At 47.2% G+C, this 19,734-nt stretch overlaps 1 protein-coding gene across 1 annotated transcript; it reads left to right on the top strand.

Annotated features, from left to right (window-relative positions):
* The first annotated feature begins 3,757 nt into the window (after positions 1–3,757).
* Positions 3,758–19,007, top strand: LPAR4 (lysophosphatidic acid receptor 4). Its single transcript, XM_077308366.1, has 2 exons — positions 3,758–4,262; positions 17,558–19,007. Exon 2 carries the CDS (start codon positions 17,692–17,694, stop codon positions 18,739–18,741), a length of 1,050 nt encoding a protein of 349 aa, XP_077164481.1. The 5' UTR covers positions 3,758–4,262; positions 17,558–17,691; the 3' UTR covers positions 18,742–19,007.
* Positions 19,008–19,734: the final 727 nt, after the last annotated feature.

Genomic DNA, 19,734 nt, shown 5'->3' with positions numbered 1-19,734 from the left:
AGGGCCCTTAGCTCCTCCGGGAGCTCATTCCACCAGGTTGGGGCCAGGACCGAGAAGGCCCTGGCCAAGGCCAACAAACGTCCAGGGGGCCCGGGACAGTCAGTAGATTCATACCTGCAGAGCGGAGAGCCCTGCAGGGGGCATAAGCAACCAAACGGTCCCACAGATAAGTAAGACCCAAGCCGCGTATGGCCTTAAAGGTCATACCAACACCTTAAAACTTGACTCAGAAACAGACTGGTAACCAATGGAGATGACGGAGTACCAGCTGAATATGGGCCCTCCAAGGTGTCCTAGTGAGGACCCTAGCTGCCGCATTTTGTACCAGCTGTAACTTCCGGATCAGAGTCAAGGGTAGGCCTGCGTAGAGTGAGTTACTGCAGTCTAGTCTGGAAGTGACCGTTGCATGAATCACAGTGGCTAGGTGTTCCGAGGACAGGTAGGGCACTAGAAGCCGGGCCTGGCGAAGATGAAAAAAGCCTTCTGGGCTACTTTCGTGATCTGAGCCTCCATAAGACAGGGAGGCATCAAAAGTCACTCCCAAGTTCCTGACCACTGATGTAGATGTTAATTGTACACCATTCAGGCATGGGAGATGCGCTTCCTGATCCTGTCCCCTTCCTCCTGGCTGCAGGACCTCCGTCATGGAGAGGTTCAATTTCAGGCGACTCTGCCTGAGCCATCCAGCCACTGGCGACTGTATCTGGGGGGAGGCCGTCCAGCCATCCATTAGGACGGTGGTCCCCAACCAGCCGCACATGGCGCAACCGTGCATGCATGGACCTGCCGCGCATGCGCGTTTGCGCATGGGCTGCTGCGTGTGCACGGCAGCTGGATCACCCTCCCCCCCACCGGTCCGCAGCCTAATAAAGGTTGCGGACCACCACATTAGGAGATAGAGCTGGGTGTCATCCGCATATTGGTGGCACCCTAGCCCATAACCCTGAACCAGTTGGGCCAGAGGGCGCATGTACGGGAATGTTTAATTGTTGTGGCGTGATCCTGCGGCAATGCAGAAGTGTAAGGCGTTTTTTCTAAAAAATGTTTTACTATTGCGGCATTTCCCCATAGCAGTGAGGAAGTGCATTTATAAAAAAATTATTTCGCGGCTCAGGGGGTAAGGCAGTTTGAGTCCCCAAAATTGCTGTGAAGGTATTGGTGGCTTGACTTGATTGACAAGCCAAGGAGCAGGGAGAGAAGTTTGGGCTTTCTTCTTCGGGTTTTCTTCTGGCTTTTCCACCGCCTCGTCGGAAGGGAAAAAGCTCCGATGAGGGGGGTGGGAAAACGTGGGAGGGGTCTCCTGTCAGAAAGCTTGCAAACGCGCAGCTTCCAATCATGCATCTGCCAGCAGGAAGCAGAGTGCGTTTTATTCCTCCGTGTGAAATCGGTCAGAGTGTTGACCAGATTCTGCTTTCATTCTCACTTTTGACTTGGGAACTGAAGCTAAAGAAGTCACATGCTCAGGGCATTGACCCAATATGAAGAGAATGTTGCAAGTAATGGGTCCATCTGTTCTTTCAGGGTTGTGAACTCCAAGCTGAACTCTGGCCGAATGAGGAGTGTTTGGATCGGGAGTAATTAGAAGGGTATCTGACTGCTTGCTGCCTTTGTTGTAAGGGAGGATTTTATAGGGTTTTATTGTATTTTAATGTTTTATTCCTGTGAACCACCGCAAGACCATTGGAGGACTGGCAGTTTACAGATTGAACGAATAAATGAATGAATGAATGAATGAAGGAGAACTTGAATTCTGGAAGGAAGGAAGGAAGGAAGGAAGGGAGGGAGGGAGGGAGGGAGGGAGGGAGGGAGGGAGGGAGGGAGGAAGGAGAACTTGAATTTTGGAAGGAAGGAAGGAAGGAAGGAAGGAAGGAAGGAAGGAAGGAAGGAAGGAAGGAAGGAAGGAAGGAAGGAAGGAAGGAAGGAAGGAAGGTTGGGAAATCACTGGATATTTAGAGATGAAGGAAGGGACATCAGGTGGGTATTATGTCACAGTATTCGTCCTCCAAAGCAGCCATTTCTTAATGGGAATAGATCTCTCTTCCTGAGACTAAGAACACAAGAGGAGCTCTGTTGGATCAGGCCAGTGATCCATCGAGCCCAACATCTGGTCTAACACAGGGGTCGACCAGTTCCTCTGGACAGCCAGCAACAGGGCATGGAAGCTGAGACCTTCTAATGTTACCTCCTGGCTCTGGGCTACTAGTCATGGTGATTGAGGGGAACCTCCACAGTCAGGGGCACTAATCCTCTGAATCCCAGAGCCAGGAGGCAGCATCAGGAGAAGGCCTCAGCTTCTATGCCCTGTTGCTGGCCATCCAGAGGAACTGGTTGACCCCTGCGTGAGATAGGATGCTGGACTTGATGGATCACTGGTCAGATCCAGCAGGACTCTTCTCTGTACAGCCACAAATGTGCTCCTGGACTCTTGCTCCTTTCTATTGCTAAAAGAAGCAAAACAAAACAAACAAAACAACAACAACCCCAAACGCCCAACAATCCTGTAAGTGGCAGGCATCAATTTAAAAAGCCACATTCTCCTTTGCCTCTTGGGTCAGAAAAATGAAAAGCATGCCTACTGGATGGGGGATACACTTCTAGGCAACACTGTGTGTGAACGAGACCTTGGGGTACTTGTGGATTGTAAACTAAACATGAGCAGGCAGTGTGATGCAGCGGTAAAAAAGGTGAATCCCATTTTGGGCTGTATCAACAGGGGCATCACATCAAAATCACAAGATGTCATAGTCCCATTGTATACGGCACTGGTCAAACCACACCTGGAGTACTGTGTGCAGTTCTGGAGGCCTCACTTCAAGAAGGACGTAGATAAAATTGAAAGGGTACAGAAGAGAGCGACGAGGATGATCTGGGGCCAAGGGACCAAGCCCTATGAAGATAGGTTGAGGGACTTGGGAATGTTCAGCCTGGAGAAAAGGAGGTTGAGAGGGGACATGATAGCCCTCTTTAAGTATTTGAAAGGTTGTCACTTGGAGGAGGGCAGGATGCTGTTCCCATTGGCTGCAGAGGAAAGGACACGCAGTAATGGGTTTAAACTGCAAGTACAACGATACAGGCTAGATATCAGGAAAATTTTTTTCACAGAGTAGTTCAGCAGTGGAATAGGCTGCCTAAGGAGGTGGTGAGCTCCCCCTCACTGGCAGTCTTCAAGCAAAGGTTGGATACACACTTTTCTTGGATGCTTTAGGATGCTTTGGGCTGATCCTGCATTGAGCAGGGGGTTGGACTAGATGTCCTGTGTGGCCCCTTCCAACTCTATGATTCTATGATTCCATGATTCCCAGATGCCACTGGGCCTTCCTTACCAAACTGTTGTGCAGAGTTGCTAAACTCCAGTTAGGGCCTAGAGACCCCCAGGAATTACAAGTGATCAGAGACAGGGTCCCCTGGAGAAAACAGCAACTGGGTGGAGTTGGCACTACGGCATTATAACCTACTGTAGTCGTCCCCCTCCCCAAACCTCCAAGCATTTCCACGCAGGAGTTGGCAATCCGGGTGTCTGGGAAGCGCTCTGCACCCCAAGCGTACTTCATCAGGTAGGGTCATCTCCAAAACAGCAGCCTGCGTCGCCTTGCAGAGCCTCCGTCGACTCCCATTCGCGCTGCGGATCCAGTCCACTGCGAAAACAGTCCGTTTCCTCGCAGTAGGACGGTATCGAATTCCCCTCTGCTGCAACGCTGGGCCGAGAGCGCCTTTCCACGGAACCTGAACGGAGCAGAGCAGCAGGGCGGCCGCGGGGGGCTGGGACTGTCTTGGCTACCTTGGCACGGGCGCCCCTTGAAGTCTCCGCACAAAACGCAGCTGCTCCCCCGACGGCTGATCCACTCAGCCAGTCGCCCTGGAAAGCGGACTGGTGGGCACTGGTTCTCCCTCGCTGCAGCCATTGGCTCCTCCTTCGGGCAGCGGGACGGCCAATCCGCAGCGCACCCCCCCCCCTCTGGAGCCCCCTCCCCAGCCTGCACCCTCCCCTCCCCTCCCCTCCCTCCAAACTACAGCTCCGTCGTCGGAGGGCGCAGGGAAGGGGTTCGCCTCCGCCGCTCGGCAGACAAAGGATCGCCGCCCCTGGACGACTGCGCCGCCCCTTGCCTTCCCTTGCCTTGTCCTTGCCTTGCCTCCGACGCAAAATGGCCCAGCTCCGCCGCGCAGCGCCCAGCCGGACTCGCTCCGCACGGACCTCTTCGCTGGACGGCCGCGGGGCGGAGGGAGCCCGTTGAGCCGCTTCTGCGCCACCCGTCTGCGGCTGGGTAAGTGGAGCTCTCCGCCTCGGCCTGGCCCCGGGGCGGCTGCCTGCGCTTTGGGGGCACCGCGGCTAGGCGCGCATCGCTTGCAAGCAGGTCGCGGGGGATTTTTGGGTCGCCGTCTTAAGAGAAGATTCCAGTGGGTCCCCGTGTGGGTCTGAAGCAGCACAGTAGAATCAGAGTCCAGAAGCACTTTCAAGACCAACCAAGATTGATTCAGGGCGTGAGCTTTCGAGTGCAAGCACTCTGTCCCTGCACTCGAAAGCTCACACCCTGAATCAGTCTTGGTTGGTCTTGAAGGTGCTCCTGGATTCTGAATTGTATCGTCTTAAGAAAAGCAAAATTAAATATATTAAATATATATTAGAGGGAGAGAGGGAGACATCTAATTTTGAAACTTGCCCACAGTTCCGTCGATTGCGGCTGCTAACTAGGAAATATTCCTGACGGTGCAATCCCATTTTCATCGGGTTTTTTTTTAAAGATCCCACAAGAGGACTGGAACCAAAAAAAAAGAAGGGGAAACCCCAGAGAAATATCAATTAGTATTTATTATGCAGATCGTCTATTGCAAGAAATATGGCAATTTCAGGGGGTGTATATGTACATGTGTGTACTTATGGTACTGTAATATTTTCTCTGTCAAAGTGGGCATTTCTGTTGTCTACAAGTATTAACGTTTGTATGGCCTTCATATAAATCTGGCCGGAGCAGGTACACTAGAGTTTATATCCAAAATAAAACAGAGTTAGTCTTAATGGTGCCACTAGACCTTTTTGGAAAGGAGTTTTCAACATCCAGGTTCCTACAGTAAAAACTTACCATGTCCTTTTCTTCATTTTCGGTCACCTCATTGCGTCCTTGCCATAACTGGACAATTCAAACCCTTTTTCAAATTATGAATTTTAGGGAAACATGACCCCCCCCTTCATCATTTGACATTTCAGAGGGTCAAAATGAATAGGGGAAACTGGCACAGACTGATAAAGTTACGTGGTCCATGATCCCCTCTCCCCTTCCAAGTTGAACTGCTGAGTCACTTAAGGATTCATTACAATTATTCCCCAGCCTTTCCCATTTTCTGCCAAGTGCCCAGTGAATGGAACCCACATAACTCATTTTCATGGTCCTTAAAGCAAAGGATGGTTCTGGGCTGTGCAATTTTGCATCTCAGGTGCATTGTAATGATTGCAAATAGGACTAGAGCATTTTTTAAAAGAACCACGAGTTATGATGAAATCACACTTTTCCCCGAAACAACCAGGGAATTATTTCTGTAAGGAATTTACACACCACCTCTCCAGAGACCTGCTTAAGCTGTGATTCAGCACTAAGTGTACACAAAAGCAGATATCCCACGGGAAATGAATGCTAAATACAGCATTGGTGTAATTTTTATGATCGGGTGGAACACAATGCGATTTCCACCATCTTTGGAGTAACTGGAAAAGGTGTGAAAATATCCCTGGCTTTAATCTTGGATTAGTTTCTGTGGGAGAGATTTAAACAGACTTTCTGTTACCAATGTTGCAATTCTGACGACTACCTTGTAATGTCCTACTAGCCTCATATATTTATTGGGAAATGTTGTTGAAAGCATCTTAAACTCATGTCAAAGGTGAGATTTTAGCCAGAGATTGAAATTAAATAATTTTGCAGAGTCAGCTTGGTGTAGTGGCTAGTAGTGCAGACTTCTAATCTGGCGAACCGGGTTTGATTCCCCGCTCCCCCACATGCCGCCAGCTGTGTGACCTTGGGTTCACCACAGCACTAATAAAAGTTGTTCTGACCGAATAGTAATGTCAGAGCTCTCTCAGCCTTATGTGCTTCACAGGGTGTCTGTGGTGGGGAGAGGAAAGTAAAGGAAACTGCAAGCAGCTTTGAGACTCCTGATAGAGCTGTTCTGACCGAGCAATAATATCAGGGCTCTCTCAGCCTCACCTCCCTCACAGGGTGTCTGGTGGGGAGAGGAAGGAAAGGCAATTGGAAGCAGTTTTGAGACTCTTTCGGGTAGAGAAAAGCGGCATATAAGAACCAACTCTTCTTTGGGGGGAGAGGAAAGGGAAGGTGATTGTAAGCCACTTTGAGACACCTTCGGAGAGAAAAGTGGCATATAAGAACCAACTCTTCTTCTTCTTCAGTAATATCAGGGCTCTCTCAGCCTCACCCACATCACAGGGTGTCTGTTGTGGGGAGAGGAAAGGAAGGCTGCTTTGAGACATCTTTGGTAGCATATAAGAACCAACTTCTTCTTCTTCTTCTTCTTCTTCTTCTTCTTCTTCTTCTTCTTCTTCTTCTTCTTCTTCTTCTTCTTCTTCTTCTTCTTCAGTTAAAATGAGTCTAAAAATGCTTAACTTGAGCAGGGCCGACCCATAGTTGTGGGCCCCCATGTTACTTATTTGGAAAGCAGTGTCAGGTCACATATGTGGCTCATTACAAAGAGCCAGGAGCCTGAGGAGACGGGACTGTGCTCTCAGAGAGCTTGCCATCCGACAGAGTCTAATGGCCGGGCTGGCATGCATCTGGCGAACCAGGCCCTCTGTTGCCCTGCGGCAAGGGAACACAGGTATCTCCACGGGCCCTTTTTCTCTCTGGGCCCCAACAGGGCCTATCTCAGGGCAGGCCTGTTGGAAAGGGAATAGTTGGACCTTCCAGGCCCGGCTCTTCCCCAACCTACAAACAAAAAATACCCCAGTTGGTTCAGTGACATTTTGTGGTGGCGCAGAGCCAACTGGGGCATTAAAAATTTTTCACTGAACCTTCGTGAAAATACCAGCACCACCCCGGCCTCTGCAAAGTGTGGCTGAGCCTCTCTATCCTGGCTGCCTCTGGAGGCAGTAATCTGGGGCGGATCAGGTCTGGTTGGGAAAATTTCCCCCTTTCTGCACCCAGAGCAAATTCCCCATTGCAAAGAACTGGCAGCAGCCCGGAGCGGTACCACCAATGCAGAAAGGACCAGAGACAGGATGGGAGAATGAATGTGGGTGAATGCAACCAGAGGTCAGGTGTGCCCTCAAGTCAGAAATTACTCATGGCAACTCCATGAAGTTCCACCTTACTAGGTTTTCCAGACAAGAAATGAGCTGAAGGGTCTGTCTCTGTGTAGCCACCCCAATCCTCCTTGGTGGTCTCCCATCACACTACTAATGAGGGCCAGTCCTAATTAGCTTCCAGTCCTGATGAACTCAGACTAAGCAGAGCTATTCAAGCTGCTGAAAGCACTCCGTCGAATTGCAACCAGCTCCAGGAAGTTCCACCTCATGGTTTTTTGATGGCAAGCAATCAACAGAGGTGGGTTACCACTGCCTGCCTTTGCATAGCAGTCTTGGTCTTCCTACCATCCATGTACTCATCCTGCTTAGCTTCCAGGCTCTTATGAGATCAGGCTAGGCTAGGCTTAAAACGTGTTTACATGTGAAACTAAGTTTTTCTGAAAGGTGATAAAGAGAAGGTGGGTCAGGCTCGACGGTCCATCTTGTCAGGCATCCTCTTTTAATGGTGGCCAGACAGATATTAGAAGAAGAAGAGTTGGTTCTTATATGCCACTTTTCTGTACTCGAAGGAGGCTCAAAGCGGCTTACAGTCGCCTTCCCTTTCCTCTCCCCACAACAGACACCCTGTGAGGTGGGTGAGGCTGAGAGAGCCCTGATATTACTGAAGAAGAAGAGTTGGTTCTTATATCTGCTTTTCCCTACCCGAAGGAGGCTCAAAGCGGCTTACAGTCGCCTTCCCTTTCCTCTCCCCACAACAGACACCCTGTGAGGTGGGTGAGGCTGAGAGAGCCCTGATATCAATGCTTGGTAAGAAAAGCTTTATCAGTACTGTGGCGAGCCCAAGGTCACCCAGCTGGTTGCATGTGGGGGAGCGCAGAATCAAACCCGGCATGCCAGATTAGAAGTCCGCACTCCTAGCCACTACACCAAACTGGCTGGGAAGCCTTCCAGTATATACCATGAGCCATCATCTTCCTCCTAGCGTGACTCCAAATTCCAGTGCTGCAGGAGAAGAAGCAAGGAGCCTGCCCATCTGCTTTATAAACAACATATGTGATTTTATTGATTTCTTTTACGTCTCCTCTTCTATCACCTTTTTGTAAACTGAAAAACTTGGGTTGTTATCCCTCCTAGGGTGGGCACTCTTACCTCAAAATAATTTCGATATCCTTTTCTAGTATTAAGAGTATCCCAAATTATAATAGTAAATATCAAAAATGGAGCTGGAAGTAAGAACCTGATCCAGGATGGTTTCATAGAATCATGGAGCTGGAAGGGATATCCTGGGTCATCTAGTCCAACACCCTGCACAATGCAGGAAATTCACGACTACCTGCCCACCCACAGAGACCCAGATTTCATGTCCAGGTGATGCCCCACACACACCAAACTCTCCTCCCCCAGAAGCCCTGGTCAGTCTGGCTTGGAGGAAATTCACCTCCTAACCCCAAAGTTGTGATCACCGTTTCTCTGGGCTTTCAAGAAAGGGCCACAAGAGTCAAGCTCAGACACAATCGTTCCCCCCCCTCACAATCTGCCTAAGTTCATAAAACCAGCATTTCTGTCAGATGACTCTCTAGCCTCTGCTTAAAATCTTCCAAAGAAGAACTCACCACCTCCCGAGGAAGCCTGTTTCAGCATTGCTGTGCTTCAAAAGTTATTATTTGCATTGTGTATAAATACAATGGATGGTAAACCTACAGGATAAGAAAGGGGAAAGTTCAGAGTTCAAAATCTGCTAAGGATATCCTCTTGCCCTGGCTTTCTTTATCACTCTTCTCTTACTGGGATAGTTGTCGTAAATCAGAGACAGACAGGTCTACTCTGAACTCCCTCCCCACACACACATACACACACAAAGGTAGCAAACTAGATGGGTTTCTGGTAACGTTTTGTCTTTGTCACCACATGAAATGAAGATGTCTCCTCACTACAATTAGGTCATTGGTTCAGTTCACTTGCCTGTCAGAAGAGAAAGTTAGCCAATGCAAAGAAAAATGAGGCTTTTTTTTTTAGGTGTGTGGGGGTGAATATCCCTAAATGGAGGATGTAAAGTTTCAAAAGTACTAATTTAACATGCCCAGTAGTAATAGATACTTGAGCTCATGTGTCTTATGGGGGGGGGGAATGCCATGTTTGAGTGTTATTTGGCACATCCTTAAGCAAATACACTCAGAAGTATATTTTTTACAACAGCTTGGCATAGGGTTAAGAGCAGTGGCTTCTAATCTAGCTGGGTTTGATTCCCTCCTCTTCGATATGCAACCAGCTGGGTGCCCATGGGCCTCTCATAGAGCAATAGCATCAGAGCGCTCAGCAACCTCACAGATGCCTGTTGTGGGGAGAGGAGGGAAGGTGATTGTAGCCCACTTCGAGACTTCTTCTGGTAGAAATAAATACGTGAGAATCAGATAGTCGCAGATTATGTGGAAACGGGGGCCAGCGCTGAGCCCTGCTCGTGTCCCCACCCCGTCGCCTATTCTCTGTGCCTGGTCCCGGCTGTTTTGTGCTGGCAGTGGGGCAGCGAATGGGGCTCAGTGTCAGCCCTGGCAAGCCTCCTCCTCCACCACCCATCTTTACATCTACTGGCGTGCTCCCTGTCCATAGTCGTTTCCAGACATCATGTCCGTAGTCGTTTCCGTTTCAGGGTGTGTGTCAGGAGATGTGTTTCCACATCAAAAGTGGTGTATAAAAATAAACTACTACTCCTCTTCTTCTTCTTCTAATGCAGCTTACTCCCAGGAAAGTATTTTTAGGCAGATAGGAAGAATCTTGGAGATTGTTTTTATTGCCGTGATAATTCTAAATCTTTAAAGACCCCTTTTCATCCCTTTCCCATTTACTGACAGATAACACAGTCTTGGACTTTCAAACAATTCCTAGGCATAATCACTTGAAAAACATTAATTGCAACTTTGAAACTGCCAAGCTTGCCTCATTCTGCATTGGCAGAAAGTCTCCGCCATGCGCCCCTGTCTCTGACTGCTTCCTTTAGTTGGTTCATGGTCATCCCTGTATCAGCTTTGATCGTGTCGAGCCAGTGGATCCTTTGGCGACCACGTTTCCTTTTGCCGCTGACCCTGCCGAGCATTAATGATTTTTCTAGCGAGTTTGATCGCATGATGTGTCCAAAATCAGTTAGCTTTAGCCGTAATATCTTCCCTTCTAATGACATAGTTGGTTTGTTCCTGTCTTAAAACTATCTTGTTGGTAACTTTGGCTGTCCATGGTATTCGCATTCGTCTCCAACACCAAACATACGTGCATTGTATTATTCCCATAAGCACAAATGGATTTACTTGTCACGTGAAATTGCATCATTCCAAACCCATTGACTTCAACAAGAGTTACTAGGACTCAACTTGGGTTTGGGTGGTATCTGATGAAGTATGCATGCACACAAAAGCTTATCCCCAGAATTAAACTTTGTTGGCCTTAAAGGTGCTGTTGGACTGTACTGTTAGGGATATGGACCTGGAAATCTAGACCGTCATCTTGAATTCTCCTCCTTCCAAGGAATCTGCCTAGTGTCAGGCTATTGTTAGCAACAATATACCAGCACTATTTCCTTTGCAAGTTCATGTGGAGTAGTGGTGTTTGAAGCCATTTTAAGCCAGGCTTAGAAGGTCATGGTTTGTCCATTATCAATAAGACTGCAAAGGCTGTTTGCAAAGCTATCCTATGTGCCCTTAGGATTGCAGTCTTAGAGCACTCCTGGTATCTCCTCTGTACAATAGACTATTCCTAAGATCACTCTCCTGTGTTGTAGCAGGGAGCTGAAGCTGAAAGAGCCTTCCTTGCTGTGGCTCAAAATAGATGGGGCTTGGTAAGATCCATGCTCAGTTAATCTGAGAGTCCTGTAAAGCTGAGTGGCTGTGTTCTGGCCCCTCAGTTTGGATAGGGACCACGTGAGAAGGTCATACAGGGTATAAGTGAGCCGCTGGTAGTTTTAATTAATCAAACTGTGAAGGCTCTTCCTGCACAGCCACAATCTGAATTGAAGCTGTGTTTGGTTGACTAGAAGAAGTGTATAATCTCTTCTTGTCTCATCCATTGTAAGTTAATGATAGACAGCAGAGTTGATGAAGCACTTCTGGTGTAAAACTCTGCCTTTTTGCCATCCTGCTATGCCGCAGCGCAGCACACCCTCTAAACAGGCTTTCTCAGACAGGGTTTCATGAAACTCCAGGGTTTCTTGACAGCCTTGGAAAGGTTTCCTGTATGGGTAGGAGTTATTTTATATATATATATATATATTTTAAAAATTATCAGGTGATACGAACATATGTGGTCATGTTGACCCGCTCCCCCCACAGTGGCCAGTGATGGGCCTGGAGGGAGGTGGGAAGGGGAGAGAGACCAGGGCTGATTCTGCACTTACTTTGTTTATTCCATTGTGGATCCTGCTGAATTCAGATCGATTTGAACTCGGGTCTTCCTCTATCCCCCCCCCATTGAAACAAAGTGTTCTGCACTTGATTAGGGAAGCTCAGAATGGGGAGGGGTGCCAATTACAGCAGGAGTCTCTTTCTTATCTTGAACGGGGGGGGGAGGGGGATTGGAGACAGCAGAGGAGAGGGAAATAACAAGAGGCAAATCTCTGCTGGGAGAAGTTAGAACTTCTGGAGCACAGTCACTTTAAGGGAAGCCTTGCAACCAGGAACCAGGAAGTCTTTGAAATGATGCCCTGGCCATTCAGGGAAGACTGCTTTGCTCCAAGGCAGGGAGCAGTGAGTTAATTCAAAAAAAGCAGAGATCTGCACATTTACTCATGGCGGTTTTTGAAATATCGAGGCTTATATCCAGAATATTGCGGGGGAAAGGTAGGATCACCATAAATCAATCATGAATTTTGTACAGGGAAAATTTAAAGCACCCAAAATCAAATTCAGTTTAGACTTCAGGGATTTAGTCAATCTGGGAGTGGGTAAAAAGCCCCACGCAGTCTACACACCCAAGTGGGTGTGTACACAGCTATGCTTCCCAACGATGTTAGGCACGATAACATCATTTCTGGGTTTTTTTTTAAACCTGGGGCATCTCTATGGTAAACAGGGGCATCTCTATGGTAAACAGGTTGAGAAAGGTTGCCTATAAAAACAAACTTGTTTATGGTCTTTTGTGTTCAAGGTTTCCTAAATCCAGGGGATGGCTTTCTGCTGGAACTGCTCACAGGAATAACATAGCCATAGATGTTTTTTTTGCGGTCATTTAGACAAGTATAACCTTTTGGCATCACAATTCAAAACTACAAGATATTTCGATTCAGCAATATAAACCATATAACATACATGTATAGTTGAAAACTATCTTGAAAACATACCAATTAAAGAAAATCAGGACATTAAAAAATTTATAAAGTTTAGAATTTTTAAAGATTTTTTAAAAGATTTAAAATTCCATTGGACTCAAAATACCCCTGGGCAATCTAAAACCTATATGAAATAGGAATACTTACTTAACCTTAAAAGGAGCTGTGTATCTTACTGGCGGCAGCACAAACATTAGAACTGTAAACAGTTGTATGGCTTCCTCTGTCACCTAACAGCTCCTTTATCTTTTCCTTTGATGGCAGCTCTGAATATGTTATCTAGAATTGGCTGTCGTAGTTTGCCTTGAACTGTGTTTTAAAAGGAGCAATAGAGGAAGAAATGCTCTCTAGTTTCTACGTGTCCACTCTTACAAGGATTTAGTCTCCGGTGGAGGAACTTTCCGCTCACAGGGAGGTGAAGAGTTGAGAATTTTCAAAGGCAAAGTGAGGACATGAAAGTCCAGGAAGAGAGGGGAATTATAACTCTGTCTCCCAGACTAGCCCTATCTTGGAGCCTAAGCAGGGATGGTCTTGGGAATCATTTGAATGGGAGACTTCCAAAGAATACCCAGGTCATGATACAGAGGAAGGCAATGGTCAACCACCCCTGAATATCTCTTCCCTTGAAAACCCCAAGGATCAGCTGTGATTTGATGGCCCTGTTCACCACCAAAGCCTGACATGCAGAGCTTCATATTCCCACAACAAACTCTTCTGTTGTGCAGTACATGATGTTTTCTGGAACCTTGGCACTTCTTGAAGTTCTGCCACATTTGACGGCTAATTATGTCATGGTTTGGTCCTTGATCATCCATTAATTTTAGAGTTGGCCTCTTCTGTTTGAGGAACTAGATGTAGTTGTGAGATTGTCACATCAGTCCTTTTCGTCTGCTCCATGTGCTCATCCATACTATGGGTCTACATTGAGATGCAGTGAAATAATCAATTTTGAGACTGTATATGTAAACTTTGGGAGAAATGCACTGTGTGGTGTGTGATATTAAGGCAGCCTTTCTTCAGGTTTTGAGAAACCCCAGAAGTTCATGCAAAATACAATTGTGAAGAATAGCTGTGGACACGCCCACCTGAGCCCTTCTCCCTCCCACCCCCTCCAAGCCCATCACTGGCCGTTTTGGGAGAGGGCGCGAGTTGACATGACCATGTATGGTTTAGCACATTTAATAAATAAATTATTTAACTTCTACCTATTTGGGAAACTCTCCCAGGGCTGTCAAGAAACAGCAGGATCTCGCAAAAACCTGGTTGAGAAAGCATGGCAATGCAAAAAGACAAGATATGTACTGTCAAATGCCACTTTTATGCTTCAAACAGCAGTTGTGTCATATGTGATATGTAGCATTTCTCTCTTTTCTGATTGAAAGGGTCACAAATGGTAAGAGAAAGACCTTTCTGCATGTAATGCACAGGAGAGCATTTGCCCGTCAGAGGAGCACTGAGCTGGGGGGGGGGGGGACTGAGAGTATGACTTGGGGTAAGGTAGGGTCATAGTAACAGAGGATAATGATCTTTTTGAATCACTTAGATTCAACTGAGTCACTTGAGCAAGAACTTCCTCCCTAATAAATGGGTTTTGCATTTCAGCCTTAATAATTACAAGCACTTTCCCTAAATTCTCCATTTCCTCAGTCACTCTTGGGAAAAGCCTCAAGTTTGTAATAGTTATTATTTAGTAAACATCTCAGATGTTATGTGCTAGGGAAGGCCCTCAAATATCTGCTTAGGAGAATTACTGCCGGAAGGCTTATCATCTAAGAGCTTGTTTACACTAAAAACTTACATGGTTTTTATATTAAGTTAATTGCCGTTGCTGCTTCCAAAGATCCTTAAGTAACCCTTTCTAGTGGGGAAGGGTTCAAATCAATAAATGATGGCACCTTTATGGAAATTGCTTCAAAATAAAATTTTAAAAAATTCCAGGCATTAAATAGTTTCAATATAACAATATTTATCATCAACCCCAGAACTTCAAAACTAGATATATAACAAAACTAGTATTAAAACCCATTTGAAAAATAAGCTTTGAAAGGGGTGGCAGGCAGGAGGGCATGCGTGGCAGGCAGCAGGCAGGAGGGCAGGCAGGAAGGCGTGAGAGGGTGGCTGCCCTTGTGGGGCCCTCAAAGTGGCCCAAAGTGGCCCTCAAAGCGGGTTAAAGGGAGTGGAAAGTCCCCCCACTGGTGGCAACAGGGCTTTGCGGCCAGCAGGGAGACTCCAAACTCACCCCCCCCCCTGGCTCCCTCCCAGCAGGAGCGTACCTGTGGGCCGCAAAGCCCTGTTGCTGACTCTCTCCTCGTGGGTGACAATGGAGGCCGCAGCCACAAGGCTTCTAGCAGGCAAGGAGGGAGGGCGGGAGCTGAAGGGGGTGGACCAATCAGGGTGGACCTGGACGGACAGGGCCTCGGACAGTCTCCTCCCAGGAGGCTGTTTCCCAAATATATAAGGGAGCAAAATAGTGTTGAGGACGATATCAGTCACATGATAGGAAGAGGAGGAGTTACTGGATGAGGCACATGTTACTGGATGAGGCACAAGCCTGTCTTTGCTAATCTGCAGACCTTTCTGGGCAGGAGATTTCCATCCATTGGCACAACAGGAAAGGAAAACTTTGTTCCAGCAAGTTCTTAACAAAAGAAGAACTAATTTTAAAAAGCAGCCTCCCTCAGTGAGCTTGGAGTAACACGGTGTCGTTCCGACTTGTTTGCGGGAGAAATCTGAAGTGGATTTTGTCAACAATAAATGCTAGTCTTTGAGTGCCAGCTTTTAAGAGACACCTTTCTCTACCTCTGAATATGCCATCTGAGAAAGCGGAAGGCCAGGGCTGTGGGCGCAACTTGGTATGTTTAAAAAAAAACAACAGCGGCACATATTGATTCAACTGGACACACGGAAACTTGGGCTTGGAGTCTGTATCAATGCAAGCACTCAGACTCATAACCCCCAATTTAGTTGCAAAGCAAGCTGTGTGGAGAGCCATTTCAAAACCGGGCTTCAATTTGGGGGAAAGGAGGGGTAAGCAAAGGGAAGAGGATGGATTGTTTATTTTATTTTTACCAGGGTCATTGACCCAAAATTGGTTACCAAATCAGCTTGCATCAATTTAAAACAAGTACATGGTTACCAATTAAAAAGGAGTTTGGGAAAGAGTTTCTCGGTGAGGGCTGAGTAATTCGAGCCCGATGGAAGGGAGCAGAGTGGTTTTCACATCTCCCTCAAGTGCCAAAACTGGGTAGGAAACACACCAGGCTCGCAGGTATTTGCATCCATGGCCGTAACCCTCCCCAAGGTCGTGTTCTGGAAGTTCCTGAAGATTTGGAATGGAGCCTTTGGGGAGGGGAACAGGCTTCCTCGGGAGATGGTGGGTTCTCCTTCTTTTGAAGTTTTGAAGCAAAGCCTAGAGAGTCATCTGAGATAAATGCTGATTTTATTAATCTAGGCAGATGGTGAGTGGGGGGGCAGGAAGAGATGTGCCAGGGTTTGTCTCTTGTGGCCCTTCCTTGCATACCCAGGGAATTGCTGATCGCCACTGTGGGATGGTAGGTGAATTTCCTTCAGGCCAGGCTGAAATCTGGAGATTTTTTGGTGGGGGGTCACTTGGGCATGAAATTAGAATCATAGAATCCTAGACTTGGAAGGGGCCATACAGGCCATCTAGTCCAACCCCCTGCTCTACGCAGGATCAGCCCTAAGCATCCTAAGGCATCCAAGAAAAGTGTGTATCCAACCTTTGCTTGAAGACTGCCAGACTGCCAAATTGAGGTCACTGTGGGTAGGCAGGTAGTTGTGAGTTCCTGCACTGTGCATTGTGCAGGGGGTTGGACAGGATGGCCCTGGATGACCCTCTATGATTCTGTGATCAGACCCGTGTTCCCTCTGTTTTCCTTCTGCTCACAGTACTTTGGAAACAACAAAGATTTTGCATAGATGTCCTCTGATAACATTTTCGAAAAGTTATTCAGAGAAATGTTTGCATGCATGCAAATAACTCGTGATGTATGTCTTGCTGGTTCCTCTGTAGGGTTCATTTGAATACAGCAGGGAGTTCTGGCTCTTGCTTTCTTGGCTGGACGGTTCCGTTTGGCATGAATTTCAGCGTTAGAGGAAGGACTGCTGGCCAGAAAGATCACGCAGCGATTTTCTCAATGTTAATAGAATCGGGATTACTTGTAATGAGATTCCGTCTCTCCTTTTGTGCTTCGAGGGACCTTGGAATGATGGCTTTGATTTCATTCGTCCCACCAAAACAGACACAAGCCTGATAAAAGACCGCTTTGAGATCAAACACTTGCAAATGTACATTTTTTGGGGGGGGGAGGGGGGATATTTATCATTTTAAAATGTACTGAAGCTCCACTAATAAAAATAAAACTGTCTTGACCTCTTTATGACTGATCTTAGCAACAGTATAACTAAGATCAAATTGTAAGAATTGCATGTATCATTATTATTATTTCAATGTATTGCCCTCCACTCCCAAGTGGCTCGTGGCAGGTTATAATAGTCTGAATAAAATCCCAACAAGACCCCCATTAAAACCCTAGATATAAAACAACATGGATCCAGTAATCACAGTACAAAAAGGAGATATGGCAGGGGGAAAAAAACAATTCGAAACGCTATCGATTCCCCCAATGAAAGTCTCATAGAGGGAGGTGGGAAGAGGTGTAGATGGAACCCGCAAGCCGCCATTCACATTGCTGTATCCTGAAAGGGGGGCCATACAGATCTTCCTTGCCGCGCCAGCCTCAACCATAGACCTGGTGGGAGAGCTCTGTTTTGTAGGCCCTGCAAAACATGAGGAATTGCTTAGGACTGCAGAAGACAGGGGACCTTCCCCTCCAAAGACAAAAACAAAAGAGAGAAATAAACTGGCCCAAGTTGGATGTTCATTTGTAAACGTGGGGTCTGTATTGTCGTTGAATCACGTTAGGCGTGACAAGAACATTTCCAAACTAATTTTGTTTTTGGCTCGTTCTTTGCAGGAGAAAAGTACACAAACACCCCAGCTATGTGGCAGCGAGCGTTCAGGCCGTCTCAGTGGTGCGCCCTTCTGGAGGAGAGCAGACATCCGTGACCTTCCTTGCACGACGAGGGCTTTGCACAGAGCAGAGCTGGAATGGGAAACCACAGCAATAATCATACCTGCGTGACAGACGATTCCTTCAAATACAACCTCTACGGCGCCGTCTACAGCGTGGTGTTCATCCTGGGCTTGATCACCAACTGCGCCTCCCTGTTCATGTTCTGCTTCCGCATCAAAATGCGGAACGAGACGACCATTTTCATGACCAACCTGGCGTGCTCCGATTTGCTCTTCGTCTTCACCCTCCCCTTCAAAATCTTCTACAACTTCAACAAGCACTGGCCTTTCGGGGACACCTTGTGCAAAATTTCCGGGACCGCTTTCCTGACCAACATCTACGGGAGCATGCTGTTCCTCACCTGCATCAGTGTCGACCGCTTCCTTGCCATCGTCTACCCGTTTCGGTCTCGTACCCTTCGGACGCGAAAAAACTCGGCGATTGTGTGCGCGGGCGTATGGATTCTGGTCCTCAGCGGCGGGATCTCGGCCTCCTTGTTTTCCACCACCAACACCCACAATTCAAGTACAACGTGTTTCGAAGGCTTTTCCAAGAGCATCTGGAAGACCTACTTGTCTAAGATTACAATATTTATTGAAGTGGTGGGCTTCATTATTCCCTTGATGCTCAACCTCACCTGCGCATCCCTGGTGCTGCGGACTTTGCGGAAACCCGACACCCTCTCCCAGATTGGCACAAACAAGGGGAAAGTCCTGAGGATGATTGTGGTGCACGTGGCTGTCTTCATTGTCTGTTTTGTACCCTACAATTCCATCCTTTTCTTGTACGCTCTTGTCCGTTCCCAAGCTATCGCTAACTGCTCCTTGGAGAGATTTGCGAGGACTCTGTACCCCGTCACGTTGTGTGTCGCCACCCTGAATTGCTGTTTCGACCCCTTCATCTACTATTTCACTTCGGAATCTTTTCAGAAGTCTTTCTACATCACCTTGGACGCCAAAAGCAATTCCCTTTGCAAGACCGAAACACCACTAACAACCCATTGTGTCCTGCCCACAATCCAGGAGGAGACGAGAGTTCAGGCCATTAGGAATGGGAGAGATCTGATGTCTGAATCACACTTTTAATTCTGGGGCTTTCTGCATCAGCTGTTTGAGCCGGAGACAATATTATGCCATCTCTTAATATATGAGAACGGTGCTGATTCCCAACTGTGAAAATAGGAATCTATACCGGAAATGATTAAAAAAAAAATAAGAACAGTAGCAAACTGGATGTTCTAACTACCTTCTGAAAACAGCTCATCATATGTTAACTCAAGTAACATTACCTACATGTATTGCCCCTATGCTTTGGAAGCTAATAAATAATAAAACATTTCACTTTCTTGGGATTTTCACTGCATCTGAATATACCCATTACATTGGGTTCCATGTGCCTGAATGAGAACTCACCAACCACACATTTCGGGAGTGCAGTATGCACAAGCACTATGTCATATTAATTGGGCAGTGCCTTGGGAATCCATGTGTTGCCTGGTTCACATGATCCACCAAGTGAGTGTGCTGAAATGGGCAGCTGGGTGATTTCCCCATCACTTGAACGAAGCATAGCACCTGCATAGTTGGGCTAGATGACCCATGAGGTCCCTTCCACTAGATCAGGGGTAGTCAACCTGTGGTCCTCCAGATGCTCATGGGCTACAATTCCCATGAGCCCCTGCCAGCATTTGCTGGCAGGGGCTTATGGGAATTGTAGTCCATGGACATCTGGAGGACCAAAGGTTGACTACCCTGCACTAGATGACCCATGAGCCCCCTTATTCTATGATTCTATGATTATTCTATTATTCTACCTGCAGAGAAATGCAGTAGTGTTCCATTGTTTGGGCTACACATTTGGATCATTCTTTCCATTTGCCAGTGGATGTGCTCAATGGGGCTTTGACCCTAAGCATGGTGAAGATGATGATCCATTGAACTCTGACCTGAATGGCCCAGTTTAGCTTGATGTAGATCTTGGAAGCCAGGCAGGGTTGGATGGCAGACCACCAAGAAAGTTCAGGGTCACTGTAACAAAACAATGGCAAGCCACCTCTGTCAGTGTAAACCCTATGGGCT

The sequence above is a fragment of the Paroedura picta genome, chromosome 13 (assembly GCF_049243985.1).
Source record: "Paroedura picta isolate Pp20150507F chromosome 13, Ppicta_v3.0, whole genome shotgun sequence".
Classification (NCBI taxonomy): Eukaryota; Metazoa; Chordata; class Lepidosauria; order Squamata; family Gekkonidae; genus Paroedura; species Paroedura picta.
This window is presented reverse-complemented; position numbering and strand designations above follow the sequence as displayed.

Excerpts from the sequence above, each read along its gene's own strand:
- LPAR4 (XM_077308366.1), top strand. The coding sequence starts at position 17,692 with ATGGGAAACCACAGCAATAATCATACCTGCGTGACAGACGATTCCTTC.